Source organism: Penicillium atrosanguineum (assembly GCF_028827265.1).
Source record: "Penicillium atrosanguineum strain IBT 20685 chromosome Unknown utg000007l_segment0_segment0, whole genome shotgun sequence".
In the NCBI taxonomy this organism is placed as follows: domain Eukaryota; kingdom Fungi; phylum Ascomycota; class Eurotiomycetes; order Eurotiales; family Aspergillaceae; genus Penicillium; species Penicillium atrosanguineum.
The window spans coordinates 1,107,658-1,131,180 of NW_026623139.1; the positions used below are offsets into that span (position 1 = coordinate 1,107,658).

Sequence of the window (23,523 nt, forward strand, 5' to 3'; positions counted from 1 at the left end):
TCATCTGACAGGCTTTCTGAGCCTAGATTTCCAGCTGTTATGTGGCATAACTACATGCGTGATCATTGAATTGAGTCGTATCCAAAACCAGGTCATCGCTCCAAGCAAGGTGCTAGATATTCCATCCTTTGTCGGGGAAGACAGTTGATTTTTTTGTATGTCTGCGGGCAAGGCCGCGCAAATCCGGAGATTGCATTCAGCACGCTTCCAGAACAACCTTTTCATGCTATCGGATGAAGAGCCTGTGGACTTGTTTGCGAAAGTCCAAGCCGTGAAGGACACGTCACGGCTCGCATTCCCGCTTGTTCACCAAGGCCAGATAAACTCGTCACGCGCTCAGAAAACGCCGTTACCGTTCAATTCCTCGATGAGCATCGACAGAAAAACGATTCCACTACAAGCTCCAGCAGTATGACTGCTGGGCCGCTGCACCTTTTGCATTACGGTTCTCCTTGCCAGATTGAGGCGCCTCACAGCTCACTTTTCCTCTTATTTTCCTCCTCTTTCTTCTTCTTAGACTCTAAGTGCTCGTCCTTGATATTGTTGCGGCTCCAAATGCCATGTTCCAGGTCCTGCTCCAGCCGCTCCCGGCCCTTTTGGCTGACCGGCACACCTTCGACGCTCTTGACTGTATTTCTCTCAATGAGCATTATGAGACCTCCAATGGCTGCGACAATGCAGGGTAGCACTACGAAGAGACCCGTAGACCAGCTGAGTCGGTCGTACCTATTCAAGGCCCACATGAAGCCAGAGAGACAGCATTGCAGGAATGTGTTCCACACCATGAACCAGATGGCCAGGTCGAGCTTCCACAGCATGGTTGGACGAGCCCGCACTCCAGTCAGAGGGGCGTTGGGAATCGTCTTCTCCGGGAAAGGAATGGCTGAGCGAGGCACGGCCTGTGACGGCTGCTCGTCAATATTCGTTGGTCCCAAGTTCACAGGAAGATCTGTGGAGCCTTCCAGCCGGAACCATCCTCTGTGAGTACCTGCAAGACGACGTAGGGCTACCGGCTTGTGCAGCAGCCGGTATTGTAGCAAAAGATACAGGTCTCGAAAACGCCAAGTTGCGAGTCCGAAGCCTGTTACGCAGAAGAGCGCATTCAGAATCTGCGAGTCGATTTCAGTTCATATCCGCCTTAGCGAGTTAATATTGTGGCATGTTGGGTGACACATAGCTGGCACTGAAAGTTACGTTAGACAAAGCTTCGCGTCAACTGCCGAGAGACACTCACAAGCGTTGCACTGTAAAAGGAATAGCATTCCACCCCATGCCACCACATTGAGACCGTAGATGGTGATGACGAACCCCAAGGGCGCCAGGAAGTAGTTCCAGAAGGCTATACATTCTAGCTTCATCGATTGTCCAAAGGTGTGTTTTGGCGGGGAATGATACCCATTGGCGAAAGGGGCAACAGCGGCAGCGGCAGGCTCTCCTTCCAATTTGGAGGTCGCCTGGATGGTCGTGCTGGTAATGGTTTTCGTTTCCTTGGTACCCTTTCCCGCGACTGGTAGGATGGCGTATGATTGCTCTGGCATTGTTCCGCTCATCTCGGCCGGTTGCATAGTGGCAGAGCTAATGGAGAAGGATACGGGCCGCGGCGCAGCTTGATGTGAGAAGATTGATGATACAATTCCACTCGTCGCAGTGAATAAACTCTGGTAACTCCGAATGACCGAAGACCAAGGACAATCGGTCCAAGCTCTCGTTGATCGAGGACGTCGCGGCCGGGCGATTAACTTTTCGTTCCGGGCGCCGTCAGCCCTAGGCGTGTTTGCGAGCGACTTCCGCTCTTGCCTTGCTAACATCCAAAACGAAGTGGGCACCGCCAAATTAAGAAACAATCGAGCGTACGTGAAAATACGAGCCATGGTCACTAGCAACAACGCAACGAAATGGAGCATCCTCCAAAAAGGTTGTATTTCGGCCCTCCGACTCTAACTTACTGGCATCGAGAAAAAAGTGGACACCGCCGTATTAGGAAATAATCGAGCGCACCTAGACATACAAGTCATGGCCACCACCAACGAAATTTTCATATCAAGCTTCTCCAGCCTAAAGATAATTGTATCTAACACAATGTCCAGCCGGGTTGTGCGCGACAGTGTTGGCGTAACTGGTGAGTTGTTGGTTTAACCGCGTGGGTGTGCAAGAGAGCAGCTGTCAAACGCTAATCCTCTACAAGCCGATGGCCGTATTACCATTGATATCGGCACCGTCCTGCAAAAGCAATTTTCTGTATTGACAAAGATTCAAACATGCACGACATTGCTACCAACATCCGCATCCCAATCAACACCTATCAAAAGCCGCCCAAAGCTAAAACTCAATATCGTCATCCATTGCGTCGGAAGCCGCGGTGATGTCCAACCGTTTATTGCTTTGGGTAGCAGGATGCTAAAGGATGGCCATCGCATCCGCCTTGCGTCTCACGACTTATTTGCCGACTCGACGCGCGCGTCTGGCATCGACTTCTTTCCGGTCGGAGGCGATCCGGCGGATCTGATGGCTTATATGGTCAAGAACCCGGGTCTCTTGCCCAGTATGACGAGCCTGCTCAAGGGAGACGTTCAAAGAAATCGGGCTATGATTGCAGGTATGCTTCAGCGCTTCTGGAGGTCTTGTGTTGACCGCGACCCAGTCACTGGGAAGCCGTTTGTCGCAGACGCCATCATCGCGAATCCCCCCAGCTTCGCTCACATCCATTGTGCTGAAGCTGCAGGCATCCCCCTTCATATGGTGTTTACTATGCCTTGGACCAACACCAAGGCGTTTCCGCATCCTCTCGCTAATATAACACGTTACAACGTCACAAGTAGAGAAACTGCCAACTTCATGTCGTACAGTATTGTCGAGTGGATGACATGGCAAGGGTAACAGCTTTGCATAGCTCTGTTTGCACTGATGCTAACTTCTATTAGACTTCACGATGTCATCAACAGCTTCAGAAGATCGCTCGACCTTGAGCGTATTCCTTCATCGGCAGGCCCCAATCTTATTACAGAGCTTGCTGTCCCAGTCACTTACTGCTGGTCACGTTTCTTGATACCCAAGCCATCGGACTGGCCGGCCCACATTGGTAAGTCTGCTGCATTTGTATGAGATTCTAGGAAGCAGCTAATAAGTCAAGATATTTCTGGGTTCATATTCCGGGAACCTCCAGACTTCACACCCCCTTCCGACTTAGACGCTTTCCTCTCCAGCGGACCGGCACCGGTTTACATAGGCTTCGGCAGCATCGTCATAGACAACCCCGAGTGCATGACACGCATTATCCTCGACGCGGTTCAGGCGACGAGCGTTCGTGCAGTCATATCTAGAGGCTGGAGCAACCTCGGAGGCCCGCCGGTTGACGGTGTGATTTACATTGATGACTGCCCTCACGAGTGGCTCTTCCAACATGTCGCAGCTGTAATACACCACGGTGGTGCAGGAACAGCGGCATGTGGCCTCCGCAATGGGTGCCCCACACTCGTTGTGCCCTTCTTTGGCGAGTGAGTAGCTCATGGGAGATCAATGACTGTAAACTAATTTCTCGTCAGTCAGCCTTTCTGGGGGGAATCCATCGCTTCTGCAGGCGCAGGGCCAAGACCAATTCACCATACGCAACTGAATAAGGACAATCTAAGCGATGGTATCAGATTTTGCTTAAGCCCCGATACGACGAAAGCCGCCAAGATTATATCAGACAGGATAAGAGACGAGTCTGGTGTTGATGCTGCTGCTTTATCGTTTAATACTCATCTACCACACAAAATTATGCAGTGTGATTTACTCGGGGATCGTTCAGCCGCGTGGACCTACCGCAGAGGCGGTCATCGTGTCAAACTCTCTGTTGTTGCGGCGGAGATGCTCATTCAAAACGGGTCACTCCAAGAGAAGCATCTGAAGCTGTGAGTATCCAACCATAGTGGATTATGACCCTGACGCCTGTGATTGTAATGCTGACGTGGTTGAAGATACAAGTCTTGCAAAATCGACGTTGAGAGCCGGAGAGTCGGGCCCTTGTATGGACCCACCGCCGCTCTGATTCGTACAATCATTACGCTGTTCACGTTACTATTCAACATGGGTCTCAAACCAGTACGTACCTGGCGCAGCAGAGAAAGAGTGGAAACGGCCTCAAGCGAAGACATACCAGTCCGCCCACTTAGTCGCTCGGGCCATGGGAAATCACAGCCCCACGACGAAGAATCCTTGATACCAAAACAAAGTAAGAAAAAAAAGGGCTTGCGCGCTGTCAAGAACGTGTTTCTTGTCATACTATCATTCCTGATGGCCGTGGTCGAGTTCGTCGCCTTGTCACCTCTCTACTGCTTCAAAGGCGGCATGGTTGACTTCGCCTTTGCTCTGGTCGAGGGACTGCGTGGCGCACCACAACTCTGGGGAAAGGAAAGAGTTAATTACGGGCAATTAAGAAACTGGACAGATGGGTTCAAGTTCGCGGGGAAGTGCTTTTGGTTCGGATACATAGATGCGATTTGCGGCTTAGTTATGCACCCGTATGAGGGAGCTTACTATTCAGGGGTACTGGGATTCTTCACCGGACTCCTCTTCGGGATCCTTGAATTTATCGCAAAGATTTTGTCCTGTCAGTTTCTATCTGGGAACCATAACGGCATTCGCTAACTGTGGTATCCAGCCTCGATAGGTCTTTACGCGTATCCGGCCATAGGCATATCTCGGAGTATTTCGAAGCTCTTTCGACGGCGGACCGGCAGGAAGTTGAGGAATCGTCGACTTTTGGAAGGAAAATACCTTAGCCAACGGGGCCAGACTACAAACAAGGAGAAAGAAGCAATCATCCTCAAGTTTCATGACATTATGGGGAAGTAGTTACAGTACATACAAATCGATTACGCCCGACGGCTAGCCAGCCAATAGGGCAGGTATTTGCTTATTATAAATCTCCATTTCTCAAGTTTAGGGAATGCCTCGTAACAGCCCCTTCCCATGCTCCGCTTTGGCAGGTCTTGGCTTCTTGGCAAATTATGGTCCAAGGTGTTCCGATAGTCTCGGTGTCATCTCAAGCCGATACTTTTCTCATAGGTCTATAATCCACCCATTCTGTCTAAGGCGTAGTATGCTTTATACCTAGTACCGTTGTCTATATCAAATAGTATTAGAACCACTTCAAGCCACCTGTCCAAAAGACGATGTCCTATCTCTAGATAATACAGTACACACAAACAATTTATTAACGCACGGCGGCTGAACCGAAAGGGCAACTATCACTAATCTAACTATACATGCCTTAGCTAATGCTGTGTCTCCTTAGAGCCCATACCATCCCTGCGATGTTAGAGAAAAATCTTCATCTTTTACAGCTGAACACCATGAAGTCGAGGGCAGGAATGGAAGCCCTCATGAACGACCACCAGAGCCAAGACCTGGACGTGTTGCTCATCCAAGAACCATCCATCACTGCGTACCGAACCCATGTCAATCACAGTGCGTGGCGACTATACCGACCGACGGTGGGAAACACCGAGGTGCGCATTCGAAGCCTAATTTATGTCAACCGGAGACTGTCCACATCCTCGCATCGACAAATGCCATGCAACCGCCCCGATCTGACGGCGGTCAAGATCTGGTCCGCCGACACCTAGGTTCTAATTTTCTCCGTCTATATCCCACCGGTACCGATGCACACGCCCGACGAAGCATCGGCGATAACTATACTGGTGGCTATCTAAGATACTATGCAAGATACCCTCCGAAATAGCTCCAGAGTCACGGGTCTTATACTGTCCGGGGACTTCAACCGCCACCATCCGGCATGGGGAGGAAACCACATTCAACCTCAAATTATTGAAGACGCTAGCGAGTTGATCGACTTCTTCTATACATACGACCTACGAAGATGTCTTCCTCGCGGTATACCGACGTTTTGGTCGCTGAGCCACCCCGGGAGAAACTCGACCATTGACCAGACCGTGACGAATAGACCTCGCTTTGGGTCGAGTATGGGTACGACTTCAGGACCCATACCCATGGGGCGGGTCCATGCCCAAGACCCCAAACTAGACTGCGGTTCTTGCCGCAGTCTAGGCTCAGCTAATCACGAAATTGGCCTGCATAGTCAACTTGTCCCTGTGCGACAATGCTCTTTCTACTTTGAATCACCATGCTTCTGAATCCGTTCCGATCGTGCGAGGGCTCGCCAACCTTTCAAGAAGAATATAGGGGCAACTACGTACCAACAGTTATCAAAATAGGATATAACCTCTAGGTTGTGGCGCGGATACTCCATACGTGGCGGCGGCCCGCCCAGACAAGTTATACTTCATCGACACCCGCTTCGATGCTGAGACTGCAAAGCACGTGAAGGAACAAATCGAGAGGGCAACTGTACCGAAACCGGAGGAGTACATCGCTATAGATGGGATTTCAGCTACGGCGGAATTGAAAAACTCTGTGACCGGCGAAACGACATTCGTGTTCGACCCACCCCACCCCCCCCTATGCCAGGGTGTTATTTGCAAAGGGAATAAATAGGCGCAAACCAGAGCTCAAAGTGCCCGAGCATGAGTCCGCCGGCGATTGGCTAGTGACCTACGATTTGGAAAAAAACACTCACGAAGCGGGTTAATTTATTCTGCTACGATTTTGGCTGTTACTCCAATTAGGACTGTATACGGCAGTCAAATGGCAACTGTCGGTTATGCCACCATTACAGGGTTGACAACGAGTGTGACCAACCGGTGACTAATGCTACTGGCGTGTGCCACCCTAAACTCTGCTCGAAGGCTATCGACATGCCAAAGGAAGATGGAGAGACCGACGCCAGCTACTATTAACGGATGGACAAGTTGCACTGGGCATAAAAGAGCTGTGGCGGATGCGAAATTGGTCTCTGATTTCAAGGGGAGGGGCTAAGTGACTCTAGACCTTGCTTGCTGGAATATATATCAATGCTATATAGGTAATAGGCCTAGTTACCAGACTAAATGGGTCAGTCGGTGAATTGCTGAGCGTTTTATATCATATGAACTGGGTCAGTCGATATATAAGTTGAGTATGCGCTCTATCCTCTTATTTCAACATAAGAAGGTTGAATCTTACAAGTTACCCTTCTGTCATCAGACGAAAAGACTGATTTACCCCGTTTAATCTATTCCATTTTCATCTGATTCTGTTTCATGTGACTTTAAGTACTTTCTGTCTATGAATATGCGCGAGACATTGAGTAGAAATGACAGACCTTTCACTCTCTTCTGACTATCTATGAGACCACGCAGCAGTCTCTATGTTTAGGTAGGTAAGCGAGGTAGAAGCTTTCACGTGCGTGTAATACAATATATAGTAGATTATAAGGTAAACTGAACGCTGGACCTAGAAGGGCCAGTGGCTATTGCTTAAGGACAGGCTGCCCCTGCCCTCATGGTGCTGAAAATATATCGTAAAATACACGAACTATTATGGGAAGCGGTCTTAATTTAGGCGCGTAGTTTAATATATCAGAACTCGCCCACGGCGGATTTATTTTTCGGGAATCAAGTGACAAAAGTGAGGTCAAACTGAATTCGAAAACTACTGTATTAATTGACCACAGTTGAATTCTGTTAATAGTCTCACGTAGATCCTCACCAATCGAAGGGTAGGAAGGATTTTATTTAGATAGGATGCATCTTGTATTCATAAAAAACCCCAATACTACCGTACTCTTGGATGCAAGACATGGGAAAGAAAACACTTCGTTGCGGTTCGTATATATTATTGCAAGATAGTTAATTCGTCGTTTTCCGACTTGCTATTTGCAGCTTTCGTTATTCCATTACGTGCGTTAGATCGCTTATGGCGTTCATGATTGTAGTTGCCTCTCAAATGACACTCTCCAAAATAGGGTTCAACCCCCCCCCCCCCCCCCCCCCCCACCACTATTAGCTTCATCGCTGGCCCGCTTCATGCCCGTCTTGGGCTTTGTGCTCGATAACATCGGAGGACTGCAGAGGGGGTGTTTCAACATCATTGGCGTTTATGTTAGTTTCCTTTTTATCCTTTTCAGTGTCATCAGACTCCGGCATGCGAGCGCGTGAGTAAGACTCGGTGCCAACTATGAGGACAATTAGAAAATGTCACCTGAAGATCCGGGCATAGTGTACGACTCACAAAAGACAAGATAGGCATATTTGCTGACCACGGGGAACCAGATGGTCATTGCCACAATCTGACCAAACCCCCAGGCCGAAAAGTCGATCACCTTGAGGTATTCAAACTCGCCAAAACACACAGCCTCTAGAACGACAGCCACGAGAAAGAGCGATTCCACACCGAATGTGAGCAGACTGGGTAGCCTGTTGATCCAGATGCCCCAAGTCGAAGCGAGTAGTCGTCGAACTTTTGACTGGAAACTGCGGAGACCGAGACGAACGAAAGTCCTTTGACAAAGCCCCTCACTATCCACCAGCATGACGACATACGGCCAAGCCCAGAAGATGGCATTCAGCACAAACACAGCCAAACAATACGGATTGAGCACCTGCCAGACAAAGGCGAGCGGAACCCTTAGGTAGTAATTCTCCTTCTGATCCGTACAGTAGATCAATGGCGGCGCATACCCACCACAGCTCTGCGGCCATCTGTCATAGTCAAACGCACTAAGTTGATCCACCGATGGAGTCTCATGCGCCCAGTACAGCGCGACTTCCGACACGATGACGCTCGCAACAGACAAGGCAAAAATCCAGGGCTCTGCTGTGTGCATCTTGTGGAGACTCCACATGCCCATGACAACCGGCAAGATCCCGGCGCTAGAAACTATCCCTGCGATCCCGTTGTTTGCCCAGAGGGAGGGCATGGTGTTGGATTCGAAGATGGAACTTGACTTCTTAGCGAGCAGGATTGCGGCTTGCGAGGCCATCATGAAGAAGCATTGGGCTTCTTGGAACTCGACGAGGATCACCCTTGCGATGCGGTCGTGCTGGTTGAGAAAATGACGAATTCTGGGGATGATGGTCCCTCCGGCTTGTTTTGTAGATGGTGCTCCGCGACGCTGCTTTCTCCTAGTGCAAAAGGCTATTAGGAGTTGGCAAAGGCGGAATGCGCGGAGGAGGATCCAGAAATAGAAGATAAGTCCCAGTTGCATCAAGTAGGAGACAAAGACCTATTGGGTGTATGTTAACACGGATATTCTCTGTGTGGATCAAAGTTGGAATCACGCACGCCAGGTCCTCCAATGTCCGTATTGACCCCGTTACTGACTCCGGCGCAGGTAGCGTTGTTGAAGAAGTACTGGTTGTCCCTCGTGGTGTTGACAACAAATGAAAGGGACGCGGTGTCTTGCCAGTTCCCACAGCCTCCTAGATTAGGATACGGGTCCTTGCAGTAATCGGTCAGGCATGTTTCCACGACTTTAGTAAAGTCAGACCCTGACGTGTCCCCGATTGCGTTATAGCAGTTGCCGAGATTCCCAAAGGACTGAAAGACAAATTTCGGGTCGCCACATAGCGAAAGAAGAGTGTGGTTGGCCATCGCAAACACAGCCCGGGAAAGAGATCCAGCAATCTATCTTTCCAGCGTCAAAGGGGGAAGACAATCAAGCATTTTTAAAAATCCAAGGGCTACATGGCGGGGGTCCGTGGCGCGGCCAATCTTAGCGCTTGTTGACAGGGCTGAATGCGATCTCAGACCCTGTGCCGTGTTGCCCACGCGCTAAGGTAGGGTAGGATGCGGTGATATCCGCCGTGATTGGAGAATGGCAACCTCTGGGCCTGAATGACCTCCGACCATCTCCCAGGGCTGTCCAGTCAGTAAGGCGGCAGTGGGGCAGCTGAATCTCCCTTCATGCAGTCATCCTACTGGATTGGGCATAGAGCGGAGGGGTGTGCCTACCTTCGCAACCTACTGTTGGACCCTGCCATCACATGATGGAACATTAAGTCTATCTTGCATATTCGGCCATCGAAGCAGGAAGCTTGCGTGAAGGCTATGGTCGAACCATCGGATCTTTGATCAAACTAAACACTCCACTGTGCAACCCAGAATGAAATCCACGACCGGCACCGAAATGAAATTAAAGCGTAATTAAGCTTTGTACCAGGCGCACAGGCACCAAACCAGACCGCAAAGCCCGAGGTTCAAAGTGAAACATAGAGATGGTAGGCAATTCACAGGAGTGACAGGGAAAAATTGGAGTTTTGATTGTATTCCACCCATTTGCGATAACCAACATGCACTGAACCCAAGAGGCTCATCACCAAAACGAGGCCAGGGCACTGAGCTCGTAGAGACAAGTTATACTTCTCCTGACGGGGACCAATCAGGGACCGCCTGTTACCACCCCGCCGCATCTTATCGGGATTTGAACATCTTCCCGACTCTCCAGATATCTCTCTCTTCGATAAAGAACCCTCCAGTCTCAAGCGCCAAGCATCAATTGTATAGACCAAATACAATTCATCCAATTCAGAACCCCCTCCACCCCCCCCCCGCCATGTCAAAATACTCTCGCGCGCTAGAGCGCATCGACTCCGCGCACAGCGACGACCCCAACCACATCGAGTCCAACAATACTACAATACCCTACGAACTTCACTACGCGCAACAAATGACCTTTTACCTCGACCGCATCAACCCAAACGCCTCCGAGCTCCTCCGCCTCGCCATCCGCGCCCAGCATCTCCGCCGCTGGGAAGTCCCCCGGAGCTCGTACCCCGCCACTAAAATCGGGTACCACTCCTGGCGCTCCGGGCTACAAAAGCGGCAAGCGGAGCTCGTCGAGAATATGTGTTTAGCGAGCGGGTATAGCGCTGAAGAGGCGGCACAGGTTGGTGCCATGGTGCGCAAAGCGGATCTTAAGAAAGGGGATCCGGATACGCAGACGCTGGAGGATGTGGCGTGTTTGGTTTTTCTGGATGATCAGTTTGACAAGTTTGAGAAGGAGCTTGGGGATGAGGAGAAGATGGTTGATATTTTGAGGAAGACGTGGGGAAAGATGTCCGAGGTTGGACATGCGGAGGCGTTGAAGTTAGATCTGTCGGAGAGGGCAACGGCTTTGGTGACGAGGGCTTTGTCTGGTTGATGTACGGATTGGGGTTAATATACATATTACACATTATATTGAGGGGTATTGTATAATGCAGAATTGAATGGAGAGGTATGTCTAGTTAGTTCATACATGAATGGAATGCATTGATGAATCATCTTGCCAGAGAGCAAGGATCGCTGATAGACGCCAGATATGAGTTTGTCCGATCGTTATGAGTAGAGAAAACAACCAAGACTCCGATGCTTTTGCGCAGGAAATGAAATCAAATGACAAATGCCGCTGAACTCGCCTAGTTGGCACCGCCGGTGTCAATCAGCTGCACGAGGCCAATAGCAGCACCAGCAGCAACACCTCCAACGAAGCACATTTGGACACCTCCCCAGATACCCGCAATGATGTTATCCCGTCCATCCCACCCGCGCACAACGCAGGTCTTGATGTAACCAAATGCGAACAAGGTGACTCCCATCACACCGATACTCCAGTACAGGGCCGTCATGACCTGAGACACGATGAAGTAGGGAATGAGAGGGATGAAACCACCAACGAAGTAACCCAGAGCAAGTGTGACCGCCGAGATCCAGGCCTGGTTACAGTCGGGTGCGGACTCGCGGTGGTGGAAGGTCAACAGGAACTCCAACAATCGCTCATGCGAGGCGTGCAGGTCGCGTGTGATATCCTCAATGGCGGTGCTGGAGAGTCCGTAGGGCGCGAAAGTCTCACGGACCATATCCTGTGTTTCTTGCGAGTCGCCCTCAATCAAGGCTTGTGTTTCACGGACTGTGGCTTGGTATGATTCGCTGCATTTTTTGTTAGAGGATGTGTCCGAGGCGATGGATGGAACCGGGGGGAACTTACGCTTCACTCTTTGCTCCGACATATCCACCCAACCCCATGGAGATGGCGCCGGCTGCCAATTCGGCCAGACCACCCAGCACGACCACCTTTGTGTTTCCAAGAGCGGACAGGCCCGCGCTCAGGGCGAAGGGGACTGTCAATCCGTCTGATAACCCGAGAATGGCATCTGAGATGATACGCGGGTTTATGCGTGCGCGTGTACTGCTGCTGCTGCTACTGCTGCTTCCTACGGTAGATCCGTCATTGCTGATGCAGCGTCCAAAGGTGTCATAGGAACGACCGCTCTGGGACTCGATGTCGTGGTCCAAGTCGCCGCGGATGGTATCGTCGTCGTCGATGCGAGCTAGAAGAGGCTTGCCTGATTCTTACTGCATTAGTAGCTGCTTTCGTCCATACCTTGCTCTTGCTACTTACTCGATATTTTTGATTCCTGAGCTGGAAACAGCTTCCGCTTGAGGAAGAGAAGGGCCATGGTTCTCGATGATATGCAGGCTACGGTTCCGGGGTCTTTGTGCAGTGGCAAGCACAACTGACGTCAGGAAGTGTTCCCTCTATACGAGTTGATGCAGATCAGATGGAAAGAAGACCAGGGGCGACAGGCCAAGTTGAGCAATAGCCGTTTGCAAGACAGGATATCCAAGTATGTTAAAGAGTGATGGAACAACCGTTAGAAAGAAAAGTAAGGCGAAGTGACGATCAATGAAAATCTTCGACCATCACCGAACCCAAGACCAGCTCCCCCCTTATAACTCCATCCACCACCACCGTCTCCGCCAACAAGCAGCTAGACCAGCAGCGAGCCCCATCAGTTAGGGAAGGCAGGCGAAAAATCAGCGATGCATCCGTCAAGGAGTGGCCCCGGCACCAATCAGAAGGCTTCCAAAAGTCAGCAAGGACCGGTCTTGAGCAACGCAAAAGACTTCCGACGCGTCCCAGTGCAGCAGTGATGCAGCCCAAATCTCACAAAACTCACAAATCGAGCCGTTACTATTGGATATAGCGGAAGTGCTGACCATTACACTCCGTGTGATTGGATGGAATTCACGATCGACGCTCTGCCCGGCTATGATTGGCGGCCATCGATGCTAGATGTCTAGATCGGTTCCACTCTTTGGTCGGCCCTTCCTAGGTTTCGCCTCCGTCCCGTGTGGACTCCTTTGGTAGATCCACCGTTTGCATTCTGTTAATCCCGACCTCCTTTCATACGATATCTCCGATATGCCGAGCTTGGATACATCCAGGCTCAGATACAAGGCCTGCCATTGTGTAATGTAGAGAGTGTAGCGTGGAGAAGGGATGGAAGCGGAGATGCAACTAGTGTTTTTTCTTTCCTGGTGACGCCTTTTTTTTGTTTTTGTTTTTTTTTTTTTTTTTTTTTGGGTCTTTGCTCTAGAATGAGAATCCACTCAGTGTAGTGCCCCAGCGGGTCTCGAATTAGTAATTAGGCCAACGCCTGGGTCCCACCTTCTGGAAGCGACTCTAGGGTTAGTCCTTCGCGAAGAGATGAGACTGTTGCGTTGGCCTGATCCAGTTCCGCGCCAATCAGGGGCCTGGTAATGTAAAGCAGAAGCCTGTACTCACAATGAGTACGCAATTCGTGTTTTGATGCAATAATTGAATGCAAACACTTATCTGCGCAAACTCTGCAATTATCCACTTTGTCCCCATGCAAAAGTCCTCAGGATCACTTGCTCTGTCTGGACGAGCATCGATATGCTCCGTGCCAAGGCTCTAAGGCCTCTTTCAATAGTCTTGACTCCCGCATAGTCTAATCTCGGAGATAGGGCGCAATCATGGCGTTTTTGATCTTCTCCGCAAGACCCAGCGACAGTCTGGCCCCCTAGTTTCGAGATGGACTCCCTCAGCAGCGCCCGAGGGACCTTCAGGGCCTTCCCTCATGGGCGTAAAAAGTATTATCAAATGCGGGGAAGTGGCAGGTATGGGCCGATTGACTCTCGCCGTTGGAAGATCTCTTCGTGGTCCACTTTCCGATATGGCTCCGAAGGCAGATCCCAAGACACTGTTGACATGACGAATTCTGAAAAGCAATTCTATCTGGATATTTTTTAGAGTGATTTCCCCGCTGACTGAGGGCATCTTACGCTGCCTTATCCGTAATTGCTATCATCGGGCGCGGAAAAGGCACCCGAGACGCGCAATGTGTCGGCATGTGGGGATCGACCATGGGGAATCTTCATGTCTTCGACCCGATGCACGAAGCCCATAAAACACAAATGAATAACCTTATCAGCGGTTTTCTATATTGAATATTAACCTTCCTCCCTTGCTAGAAGATCTACTCCGTCAAATCACAAAATTGTCTCCAGGTGTGTGCGCGCAAATACAATAACCTGAACCACTTCATCCAACACCGTACCTACCAACCCACCATTCAAAATGACAGAACAAACACTAGCTGGAAAGGTCGCCATCGTCAGCGGCTCGTGCTCTGGAATAGGCGCTGCTATCGTGCGAGAGTTATCCTCTCGCGGCGCAAATACCGTGGTCAACTACCCATTTCCCGAGCTTGGACCGGAAGCAGACAAGGTCATCGCATCCCTAAAGTCCCCATCCATTGCCGTAGAGGGTGACATGTCCAAGATAGAAGCCCCACAAAAGCTAGTTGACGCAGCGTTGACAAAGTGGAATCGCATTGACATCGTCATCAACTGCGTCGCCCTGGCTGTGAACAAGCCATTAGAGGAGCAAACTCTAGATGACTGGGATCTGCTTGTGAACATCAACGGCCGCGGAACCTTCCTCTTGACAAAAGCCTGTCTGCCACATCTTACCAAAGGAAGCGGGCGTATTGTGAATATCGCGAGTATCTCGGCTCGAGGTCCACCGCCGAATCAGACTATTTATGCTGGCACCAAGGGCATGGTTGATTCGTTTACCAAGTGCTGGTGAGTATTCTCTGTTGTATTTGCAGTGTCCACTGTTAACAAGAACCTAGGGCCAAGGAACTTCCTCCAAAATACGGATGCACTGTCAACGCAGTAAGCCCTGGTCCGACCATGACAGAAGGCTTCGCTGCTGCTGGCGAGGAGCAGATGAAGATTCTCCAACCAGTTATTGATCAGACTCCTGTTGGGCCGAGGATGGGGCAGCCGGAGGAAATCGCCTATGCGGTTGCATTTCTGTGCGAGGAGCGGGCGCGGTGGGTGAATGGGGCGCATATTATTGCTTCTGGGGGTTTGTTTATTGATTGATCAAGTCTTGTTGTTACATGTTCGCCGCAATCCGTCCAATGCAATGACATTCGGAATTGACCTGGGAAGATACTGGCCTTGAGGCCATAGACAATCTTTTTCCTGATTTAGTGATAACGTCTTACGGCTGTAACTCTTATCTCGTTCCCAAAGATCTAGATGTCTCAGACAGGCCCCAAGGAAACTCTAACGACTTGAGAAAGGGATTTAAAGTCAAAGTGAACCGATCTCTTGATTCACACTTGAAGAATTGAGACGACTCGATCACGGTCATGTCCCTTCAATACGATCCCGACATCTGTAAAGCAATGGAGCCTTTCTTGCCCAGCAAAAAGCCAAGCCCCAATGAACGATCCCTTCGTTATCCGATCTGTAGTAACACCAGAGCAATGTGCAGGTCTTCTCTGTGGATCACCGACTGGCACCCGAAGAGTCGATGCAAACCTAGCCACGAGCATCACGTTGATGGCCTGTGACTGGGGGCATTCGTCTCCCGTGGCGAAGCAAATTCGCATTTACCCCACGCCAGATAACCGCAACACCAAAAACCACCCAATCATACAGGACTCGCGATATGGTCGTGCGAAACCAATTATGCATGCTAGTCAACCTGGCTAGGATTGGATTTTGGCACCTACCGCGTCTCCCCGTAAGCGGTTCCAGCACGGGCCTATCTCGAGGGTCTGCCACCTACAAATTTTCGAGTTGGGAAACCGAGACATGTTCCTCAGTAAAACTATGGAGTACACCTCGCGTTAAATGCAGGCGAACATCCAGGTAGAAGCGCATGTCTTTCCAGGCCTACCCCATGCATTCGACATATTTTGAGGTTTGAGCCACTGTGTAAGCCGACGAAGAGAGCACAGATAAATCGAATGCAAGCGGCCTTCACCTTCGAGCAAAAAGAATAATAGTAAATAAACATAAAGAGCTGCCTTGCATTGGGAATTAAGGTCCCTGCCGCAGACATCCGGAACCGACGAGCCATCTCCGCATTAGGAAGGCTCATATATCCTGGGGTGGCATTGCCAGGGCGGAGCGCGGCCAAGCCCTTTGAACCAAGGCAGACGAATAACAAAGTCACCACCAGGTCCCTAGGTGTCCTTTGTAGGGTGAGGCGGAGCGGAGACGCGCCTCAGATGTGTGGAGTTAACACTTAAGAGAGGATGTGGCGTAGATGTGGCTAATGCAGGCCATTCAGACTCAATACTTACTGTTTGCGGTTTAGCGGTGGCTCATGAAGGTGCAAGTGGGTCGGTCAGGAACCAACTCATTCCCAATCGGGCGACGGCTGTGCTGAGACGGCCGTGTCAGCATGATGATGCTGTCCGCTGCGCCTCTCCAGATTTTTAAGGAATGCAAACCCAGGTCCCGAGTTAAATAGTAGTTCCCTTCTTCCTAATCTCCAATTATCTCCAACTGTTCCTTAAAAATCAAGGTTAAAAACCCGAGTTGCCTCCACGCATCTAGACCCTTCTACCTTATCCGGTGGCAAACCCCCCCCTTTATCATTCTCTTATCCTCCGCGACTCTTTCCTCCCAACCTCAAAGTACTCGTCCAAACCAACACACCCAAACCACCATGGCTGAATCCGCTTCTCCTCCTCGCTCTCTGCCCTCTTCTCCATCCTTCCACGGCCGATCCTCATCGCGGCCCTCGCTCTCCATCGACCTATCCAACATCCCCGCGCTGTCGCAGCCCACACCACCATCAAACACCCTTTTGATCACCGATCTAAACGATCTCGTTCTCTTCCAGCCGTCCTCTCTAGATGCGATTCGCACCCAGATCACCGTGATCGCACGCCTAAACTCCTTCTCGCCGCTTCCCTCCTTCCGGCGCATCGTCTGCTCATTCCATTCCGATGCCGACGCCGTCGCCGTCCGCAAGCATCTAGAAAACACCAGATTCCTAACCCGCAACGTGCGACCCCGGATCTACTTTGGCGAGCCCACACCCGTCCTCAGCGAGGAAGAAATGCGCCGTCCAAAGCGCCTCCTCGAAGCCCCGCAACTCGACAAGCTCTTCTTCATCTCCCCGCCACCCAGTCCTCCCCACGGTTGGACTATGCGCAATGAGGACCCGCCCAACAAGGAAGTTCACGCTAGTGATCTGGCCACCGCTCTTGCTATGCTCAAGACTGATCACGTCGAGCCTGCGCCCGTTGACCCTGCTACGCCCGTTTCTATCTCCGATAACCGTACCGGCAGCTGGCCGCTTGCGGGCTCCCAGCAACGCTCCCGCAGCAGCACCATCCTTTTCAACCCTGAAGACCACGGCCACAGCCCTAATCTGCCGGCTGTGATGGTTGAGGATGTCAGTTTACCGGATGTCGAGGATGAGGATGTTGAGGATGTTGATGTCGATATGGATCTGGACTTAAGTCCCGTTGAGATGTCGCTGAAGAAGATGCCGCCTAAGACGGCGCGGCCTCCAGTTGAGCTGATGGATTAAATGATTTTTGAAGGTGCATTGTTCGTGTGCATTTCTTAGCGACGGTTCTGCATAGATCATCCAAGATGGTGCTTTTGCTTGGCGTTGGGATTGGTGGTTTTGATTTGCTTTGCATTTCGGATACGGTCTACATGTCGGCTTTGTCGGCTTGAAAATAGTACCTATTGGTAATAATATACATATTCAACTGTACACAATTCGTCTTGGTAATTTCGTATCATTCGTAGCAATCACTAGGTTGGGTCCACTTCAAGATTTCAAAGTGGTTTGCTTGATCACTCATTCCGCCCACTTGTCGAGTCTCATATCCCCCGTGAAGAACCCCATATCAGATCAACGTCTCTCAGTAATCAACGAGTCTAGCCCTGGCCATCCCAGAGGTGACAGAGGAAGGAAACTCCATATTGATGGTCCCCCGATACCTCGTATAAAAATAAAAACGACATTTCACCAATCAAGAGCCCTTCAGCGCATGTTAGCTACCATATTAAAAAAAAAGGCTAGGCAAAGAAACGATCAACCCTCAGCAAGCCAACTAACCTCTTCTCATCCTTCTCACCATTCCCACATTCACAGCCTGGAACCTTGAGATTCAGCTCCCACCAAACCCGATGCAAATGCTCCTTAATGGCTAACTCCATCCCATCCATCCCATCACTCGGCATCCACGAAGTCTCCATCCGACTCGCCAGCGCATCCATCTTCAGCGCAAAGTCATTATCCCTATCAAGCTTCATGGTAAGTCGACCGAGTCGCAATTGCATCAGATCGATAGACGCAGCGATCTCGACATGTCGACTTGGGTGAGACTTTAACACGTCGCTGTGGCATAGCAGTGTAGTGGCGAGGGCATCGTACTTCGCACTGAAGCAGAGAGGCGAGTGTGCGTCGAGCTTGAAGGAGGCGATTTTCTGCGCGAGATCATCCAGGGCGTCGGCGATGACGAGGTATTGTTCTGGGGATTTTTTGAGAATGACGCTTTGCTCGTTGAGCTGAGTGAATAACATGTCGCGTTGCTGGATGAATGAAGGACTGGTTTCGCGCGTTGGGGATGCCATGGCGGATATGGAGAGGTGGAAGTAGTGACATGTCTGGGTATGAGGTGATTTGGATATGAGCGAATTCTGTTAAGGAAAGTGCGATGGGAAGTTAAGGACGAGGCCAGGAGAATCAAGACGGAAAACGTTGAGGATACGATTAAAGACTTGTCGCTTGTCTCGCTTATCATGTTAATTATATAATAGCAATTAGATATCACATAGGCAAAGTAGGATAAGAGGAAGCAATAAAGAAGTATAGGTCTCTTTGATGGGTTTCAACATGAAAAATGATCTCTTCTTTGTCTGGGCACGCGCCGCAGCGTTACCAAGTCTCAGTATCAAATTTTCCGATCTTCAAATATGTACATATATCTCCATGAATCCAATAAAGCAGCCAAGTCATCCCCTTGACATTGAGCCTAGTCGTCATCTTATTCATTCACCATAGAGTATATCAGCAACCTAATAACCGAAGCGCAAGACCGCTGTCGCGCCAGCAAAGCCGCAACCATCATTTAAGCAAGATTAATGCAGGATATCCGAACAGGTTGGACTTTCCGCGTCGGTCTTTTTGATGGAGATGAGGGGTCGCTTTAGAGATGATGATGATCTGATTGCTGCGGCGAAGCGGCATATTGATACTCTAGAGATGGCCAAGTTAAGAGGCCACAGAACTTCTGCTGAGAGAGAAGGGTGTGGGGTAGTATGATGACCTAGACTTTAGATTCAATGTAAACAAGATGTTTACATTCAATGTCTCAAAGTCAATCTCTCTGGATTCCATCTTCCATTTTACCTCAGCGATCAAACCACTGGTCTCTCGAGTCTCAATAATTGAGAAGACAACCTTTGCATGCGGGTCTGGCTAAATAAGTTGGCTCATACATTCGTCAATCTAGAACTACCGGGATCATCTTCATGCTTATGTCTTACATCTGTTACCTTCGATAGACTTGAGGTTGCTTCCAATCGGGGACAATAATGGCCGGGGGCTTACTCACCGACAGGCCACTAAAGTTTGCCCCAGAAAACTATACCAGGTGGCATGTACATCTTTCTCATAGGAGATTTACTCCCGTTTAGTCTCTTCGTGCGCAAAAATAGACTCTTGATTATATTGGCTAGCATATGCTTGGGCGTGGTACTTACATTCATTGATCTATTGCTGGAAAAGATATCGATGGCAAGGTTAATAGTATATTGAGGCTGGAAGGAAACCAAAGAGAGCAGAGGAACTGGATCTAATCGGTAGGAAGTAGATCTACGAGGCTAGAGAGCGAAATTACTGGAAATTTGGGCTGCTCAGGTGGTTCATAGGTATCTAAGACAGGTAAACCTGACTCGGAACCTTGTACTTCATTGCTTTGGCATGGTGCCGCATGGAGTTGCAGAAGAATACCCGTCACCTGCAACAACGACTATGTGAAAGAAAAATTGTTGATGATAAATTTGATATTGACTGCAAGTGTAGGTAGATCAGTGAGCTTTTTTTTTAAGGTGATGAGATTTATGAACAAGCGGGATCTCAGCATCATCCGCCTCGGCGTAAGTTCACGGAACTCCAATGCGCCGCCAGCCGCCAAAATAAAAGCACAAACTGAAAGAAATGAAAAAGAACTCCAACCTGCATGCAAGAGTCTGTCTTAGATATTTTTATGCCCCCCTTGTCCGCTTAGTACCCGTAGGCGCTCTGCCCATATGGCGTAGCACCGTAGGGGGTTTGGGCACTGGCCCCCCATGAATTGGCACCACCATTTCCGTACGAGGTCAGGTTGCCATCAATGCCCTCTGGAGGCTCGTAGGCGTCGGGGTCTCCAGCGCCCAGCATCTCCGCATCTTCATGACCGTGTGCACTCTCACCTGAGAGCTCTGAGATGGTGGTAGCGAGCTTCTTCATAAGGATGTTAATGCCCTGCTGGATGATGACATCGGGCTCAAGGTTTCCGATGCTCTCGACGTCAATGTAGAAGATGTTCGGCTCGGCATCGTAGTCAAAGGGCATATCGGGGTTTGCGGCGGGCTCCCACTGGGAATTGGCGGAGATAGGCCTGTAGTCCAGGATCAGCGCAATTCTTCAATCAATTGACCAGAGTACTTACCATTCACTCTTCGCATCCTGCTCGTACCAGTAGTCCACGTGGCGCAAGTTGTTGTGGGGGTCGTATTCGAATCCCACAGCAGAGGTGGGTGCCCACTTCGCATGCTCCTTAGCGGTACCCCTCTTAGCCAGGCAGGTGAGCTTGATTTCCTGACCCTTCCGGAGCTTGCAGATGAGAGCCCCCTTGCCCTCCTTGTCCGTAATGACAGGATCTCCGATTGTGTCGTTCATCCGTTCGCCCTGGACGATGAGATCACGCGCGTAGACAGGCATGATCCCGCTGCTGCATCGTGTGTGCAGAGAAAGTGTCACACTACAGCGCACACAGTGGTCCTCGCAATCGCATTCACGCGTATATTCTAGATCAGATTCACAGTTCTTCGAGTTCAGAGGGATCATGCCCAGTCGGTGGGCAAGCATCTCATCGGGGAGCACCGAGGTGTTGCTCTCGATTTCAACCAAATCCAGGGCGACGGTGTTGACTTCGGCGAGGATGGCTCGACGGAGGGAGTTGGCAAATGCCAGGTCGCATGAGGAGAGTTTGAAGTCGACGCGGTAGGGCTCGGCCTGCGTGGTGACAGTCAACAATCGGCTGCTCTGATGGCTGCAAAAAACTATCATCAACTCACTTCGCGAACAGTCACCTGCGGCCCTTGGGGCTCAAGGTCCATCTCGTAATCCATCTTGCGCCAGCGCTTGTCGCCGCGAGCCGAATCTCCGTAAGAACGCGTGTAACTGCTGGATGTCAAAGGAATGGAAGCCCCAAACAGAGATCCACGCAGATAGGAGGGAGCGGTGAGGTTGGAGGAGATGAAGAAAGTTGGGGTTGAGGCAAGTGAATGATTTGCTGAACTCGCAGTTCGGAGGTGTCTTGGCACTTTGCCTAATCGGGACACCACCCTGAGCCGCCGATTCGCACAAATTCAACGTCACGACCATTGAATGCCGATGCTGATTTGCGACGGACATGTCAAGCTCATTTCCGTTTTACTGATTCATTATTGTCTATTGTGGGATTTAGGGCGTAGTTCAGATTCAAATTCAACTGCTAGCGAGAACTGTGATGATCCTCAGTTCACTTCTAAGTCAAACTTGTCTTCCCTTTCCACGGAGATAGAGTAGGCAAGAGCCTCCATAAAATCTGACCACTTGAGATTTACAGGCCCTCCTGACCGGTTGGAAGCCCAAATCAGAGCCTGCGCAGGGCGTCTATGAGGATAGAAGCGAGAAAGCAAAGAACCGATATCGTGCGCCAGAAGAAGGACGGGTAATACAGCAGCCCGTCCGCAGAGACGTATGTAATGCAAAGATGGAAGGTAATGGGAACAGGAGAAGTCGGGAGTTGAGAAGGTTGAGAAATTCGAGAAAATCAAGAAAGCAAGAAAGCCACCGATCTCTTTTTTTTTTCCGGGGTCGTGTCAGGTCATGAAACGGGTGAGCAGGGGAGTAGCAACACCCGGGCCTTCGTGTATACGAAGCCTGTTGTCACAGTATGTACGGGCGGTGGCTACCGCTTGAGCGAGCTGCGATTCAAAGCTTCCAACAGCTCGGGGCGATTGGCCAGCGCAGTCGCAGCCTGAGTGTAGCCAACCCACTGGCGTTTCCGCTTGTGCATCTCGGGCCATTCGGTTTCTTCGCGCTCGACGCTGACTTCGAAGAATTGGTAGGAGGCCTTGGGAGCTTGCGCGGTGAGGAGGCCGGAGGGGCGCATGTCGGGGATCAATCCCAAATCCCGCAGCACGGTGCAGATGACGCCGGCTTCTTCCCAGGCTTCGCGACACGCAGCCTGCTGAGCAGTTTGTTCGTCGGTTTCCCATCCTCCCTTGGGCAAGACCCAACCACCAGGGCCTGCAGATTGAATCATGAGGACTTTGGTCTTGTCGGCAGACAGCGGGACGACTCCAGCTACCAGGCGCTCTCCTTTCGAACCGTAACCTGCAAGGGAAGCCCGGGGGTCAGTCATGACTAGGTCGATCGCCTCCCACGTGCGCGAAAGGAGACTTACGTTGGTTCTTGCGCCCGACGCGAGACTCCATGCTCCGGTTTTGTGCCATTGTCATGCACAAGATTTCCCGATGCGTTCAGTTGCCGAGATTCCCAGTACACTGGGGAGGCGAAAAAGAGTGTGGAGGAACGGGGGTAGCGGAAATTGGAGGTAGAGAACAAGAAAGAGACGGTCCAAAAGAAGAAAGCTCTCAGCTCAAACTCCCAGGGAGCCCTTGAAAGGGGGGAGTTGGGGGGTGGAGAGGATGAAAGCTGTCGCTTCGGGCGTACAACGGTTTTCTGGTGGGCGGTCGGAGGGAAATTTTTTTCCTAGGGAACAACGCAGAGATGATCACGCAGAAAGTGGACTAGGTATTCCCATTCATTCCCGTGGGGAAGCGAAAGGTATTGGTAAGAGACATGGCGGGAAATAGAAGGGAAATGAGTTAATGAGGCAGTTGAAGGGGAGAGTGGGCTTGGAGGGGCAGAGTGAACCGGCGGCGCAGTCCGGCGAAGGCAACTAACTGAACCGTACAGGTACTTTACACTACGGTTTACTCAATGAGAGCTACTAATTTCTGTGCTTATTCGGGTAGAAGAGACCGCAATTGACCGGTCCTTGACCAGTCCTGTCTAGACCTTACTATGTATAGCCCCGGCCCTGAACATTGGTACCGAGAGGAAAGCCGGAGCGATGGATGTCCGATCTGGTAAGCGGGCAGGTGATCGAACCTTAGAAAAGCATCACCGATATCCATAGAACCATAGAACCATAGAACCATACTACCGGCGACTTCGCTACTTAGGACGCGAAAGTGGTGTAGATATGTGGTCACGAAGAGCCTCCTTGTATACAGCAGTAGTATAATTACATACCCCCCGCCCTC

General features: G+C 50.6%; 11 protein-coding genes across 11 annotated transcripts; 5 read left to right on the top strand and 6 right to left on the bottom strand.

Moving 5' to 3' along the window:
- Positions 1 to 470: 470 nt before the first annotated feature.
- On the bottom strand, positions 471 to 1,565 carry N7443_008616 (uncharacterized protein; the record flags this gene model as incomplete). Its single annotated transcript, XM_056888672.1, has 2 exons — positions 471 to 1,081; positions 1,235 to 1,565. The coding sequence occupies 2 exons, from the start codon at positions 1,563 to 1,565 to the stop codon at positions 471 to 473; spliced, it is 942 nt and encodes a 313-aa protein (XP_056737974.1).
- A 106-nt stretch (positions 1,566 to 1,671) lies between these two features.
- On the top strand, positions 1,672 to 4,836 carry N7443_008617 (glycosyltransferase; the record flags this gene model as incomplete). Its single annotated transcript, XM_056888673.1, has 8 exons — positions 1,672 to 1,850; positions 2,088 to 2,119; positions 2,186 to 2,873; positions 2,922 to 3,079; positions 3,131 to 3,494; positions 3,543 to 3,893; positions 3,960 to 4,591; positions 4,643 to 4,836. 8 exons carry the CDS (start codon positions 1,672 to 1,674, stop codon positions 4,834 to 4,836), a joined length of 2,598 nt encoding a protein of 865 aa, XP_056737975.1.
- Positions 4,837 to 5,336: 500 nt separating this feature from the next.
- N7443_008618 (COP9 signalosome complex subunit 7) lies at positions 5,337 to 5,609 on the top strand (the record flags this gene model as incomplete). The annotated part of the gene is made up of 1 exon (XM_056888674.1): positions 5,337 to 5,609. The coding sequence occupies one exon, from the start codon at positions 5,337 to 5,339 to the stop codon at positions 5,607 to 5,609; it is 273 nt and encodes a 90-aa protein (XP_056737976.1).
- Positions 5,610 to 7,889: 2,280 nt separating this feature from the next.
- N7443_008619 (uncharacterized protein) lies at positions 7,890 to 9,088 on the bottom strand (the record flags this gene model as incomplete). Its single annotated transcript, XM_056888675.1, has 2 exons — positions 7,890 to 8,056; positions 8,113 to 9,088. 2 exons carry the CDS (start codon positions 9,086 to 9,088, stop codon positions 7,890 to 7,892), a joined length of 1,143 nt encoding a protein of 380 aa, XP_056737977.1.
- A 1,347-nt stretch (positions 9,089 to 10,435) lies between these two features.
- N7443_008620 (DUF4202 domain-containing protein) lies at positions 10,436 to 11,023 on the top strand (the record flags this gene model as incomplete). The annotated part of the gene is made up of 1 exon (XM_056888676.1): positions 10,436 to 11,023. One exon carries the CDS (start codon positions 10,436 to 10,438, stop codon positions 11,021 to 11,023), a length of 588 nt encoding a protein of 195 aa, XP_056737978.1.
- A 256-nt stretch (positions 11,024 to 11,279) lies between these two features.
- Positions 11,280 to 12,320, bottom strand: N7443_008621 (VIT1/CCC1 transporter family protein; the record flags this gene model as incomplete). The annotated part of the gene is made up of 3 exons (XM_056888677.1): positions 11,280 to 11,790; positions 11,849 to 12,212; positions 12,263 to 12,320. 3 exons carry the CDS (start codon positions 12,318 to 12,320, stop codon positions 11,280 to 11,282), a joined length of 933 nt encoding a protein of 310 aa, XP_056737979.1.
- Positions 12,321 to 14,245: 1,925 nt separating this feature from the next.
- On the top strand, positions 14,246 to 15,060 carry N7443_008622 (SDR family NAD(P)-dependent oxidoreductase; the record flags this gene model as incomplete). Its single annotated transcript, XM_056888678.1, has 2 exons — positions 14,246 to 14,754; positions 14,805 to 15,060. The coding sequence occupies 2 exons, from the start codon at positions 14,246 to 14,248 to the stop codon at positions 15,058 to 15,060; spliced, it is 765 nt and encodes a 254-aa protein (XP_056737980.1).
- Positions 15,061 to 16,642: 1,582 nt separating this feature from the next.
- Positions 16,643 to 17,515, top strand: cbpA (putative calcineurin binding protein; the record flags this gene model as incomplete). Its single annotated transcript, XM_056888679.1, has 1 exon — positions 16,643 to 17,515. The coding sequence occupies one exon, from the start codon at positions 16,643 to 16,645 to the stop codon at positions 17,513 to 17,515; it is 873 nt and encodes a 290-aa protein (XP_056737981.1).
- Positions 17,516 to 17,962: 447 nt separating this feature from the next.
- Positions 17,963 to 18,573, bottom strand: N7443_008624 (uncharacterized protein; the record flags this gene model as incomplete). Its single annotated transcript, XM_056888680.1, has 2 exons — positions 17,963 to 17,978; positions 18,056 to 18,573. 2 exons carry the CDS (start codon positions 18,571 to 18,573, stop codon positions 17,963 to 17,965), a joined length of 534 nt encoding a protein of 177 aa, XP_056737982.1.
- A 1,654-nt stretch (positions 18,574 to 20,227) lies between these two features.
- N7443_008625 (DNA-directed RNA polymerase II core subunit RPB3) lies at positions 20,228 to 21,274 on the bottom strand (the record flags this gene model as incomplete). The annotated part of the gene is made up of 2 exons (XM_056888681.1): positions 20,228 to 20,603; positions 20,655 to 21,274. The coding sequence occupies 2 exons, from the start codon at positions 21,272 to 21,274 to the stop codon at positions 20,228 to 20,230; spliced, it is 996 nt and encodes a 331-aa protein (XP_056737983.1).
- An 886-nt stretch (positions 21,275 to 22,160) lies between these two features.
- Positions 22,161 to 22,707, bottom strand: N7443_008626 (NUDIX hydrolase; the record flags this gene model as incomplete). The annotated part of the gene is made up of 2 exons (XM_056888682.1): positions 22,161 to 22,588; positions 22,659 to 22,707. The coding sequence occupies 2 exons, from the start codon at positions 22,705 to 22,707 to the stop codon at positions 22,161 to 22,163; spliced, it is 477 nt and encodes a 158-aa protein (XP_056737984.1).
- Between the last annotated feature and the right edge of the window lie 816 nt (positions 22,708 to 23,523).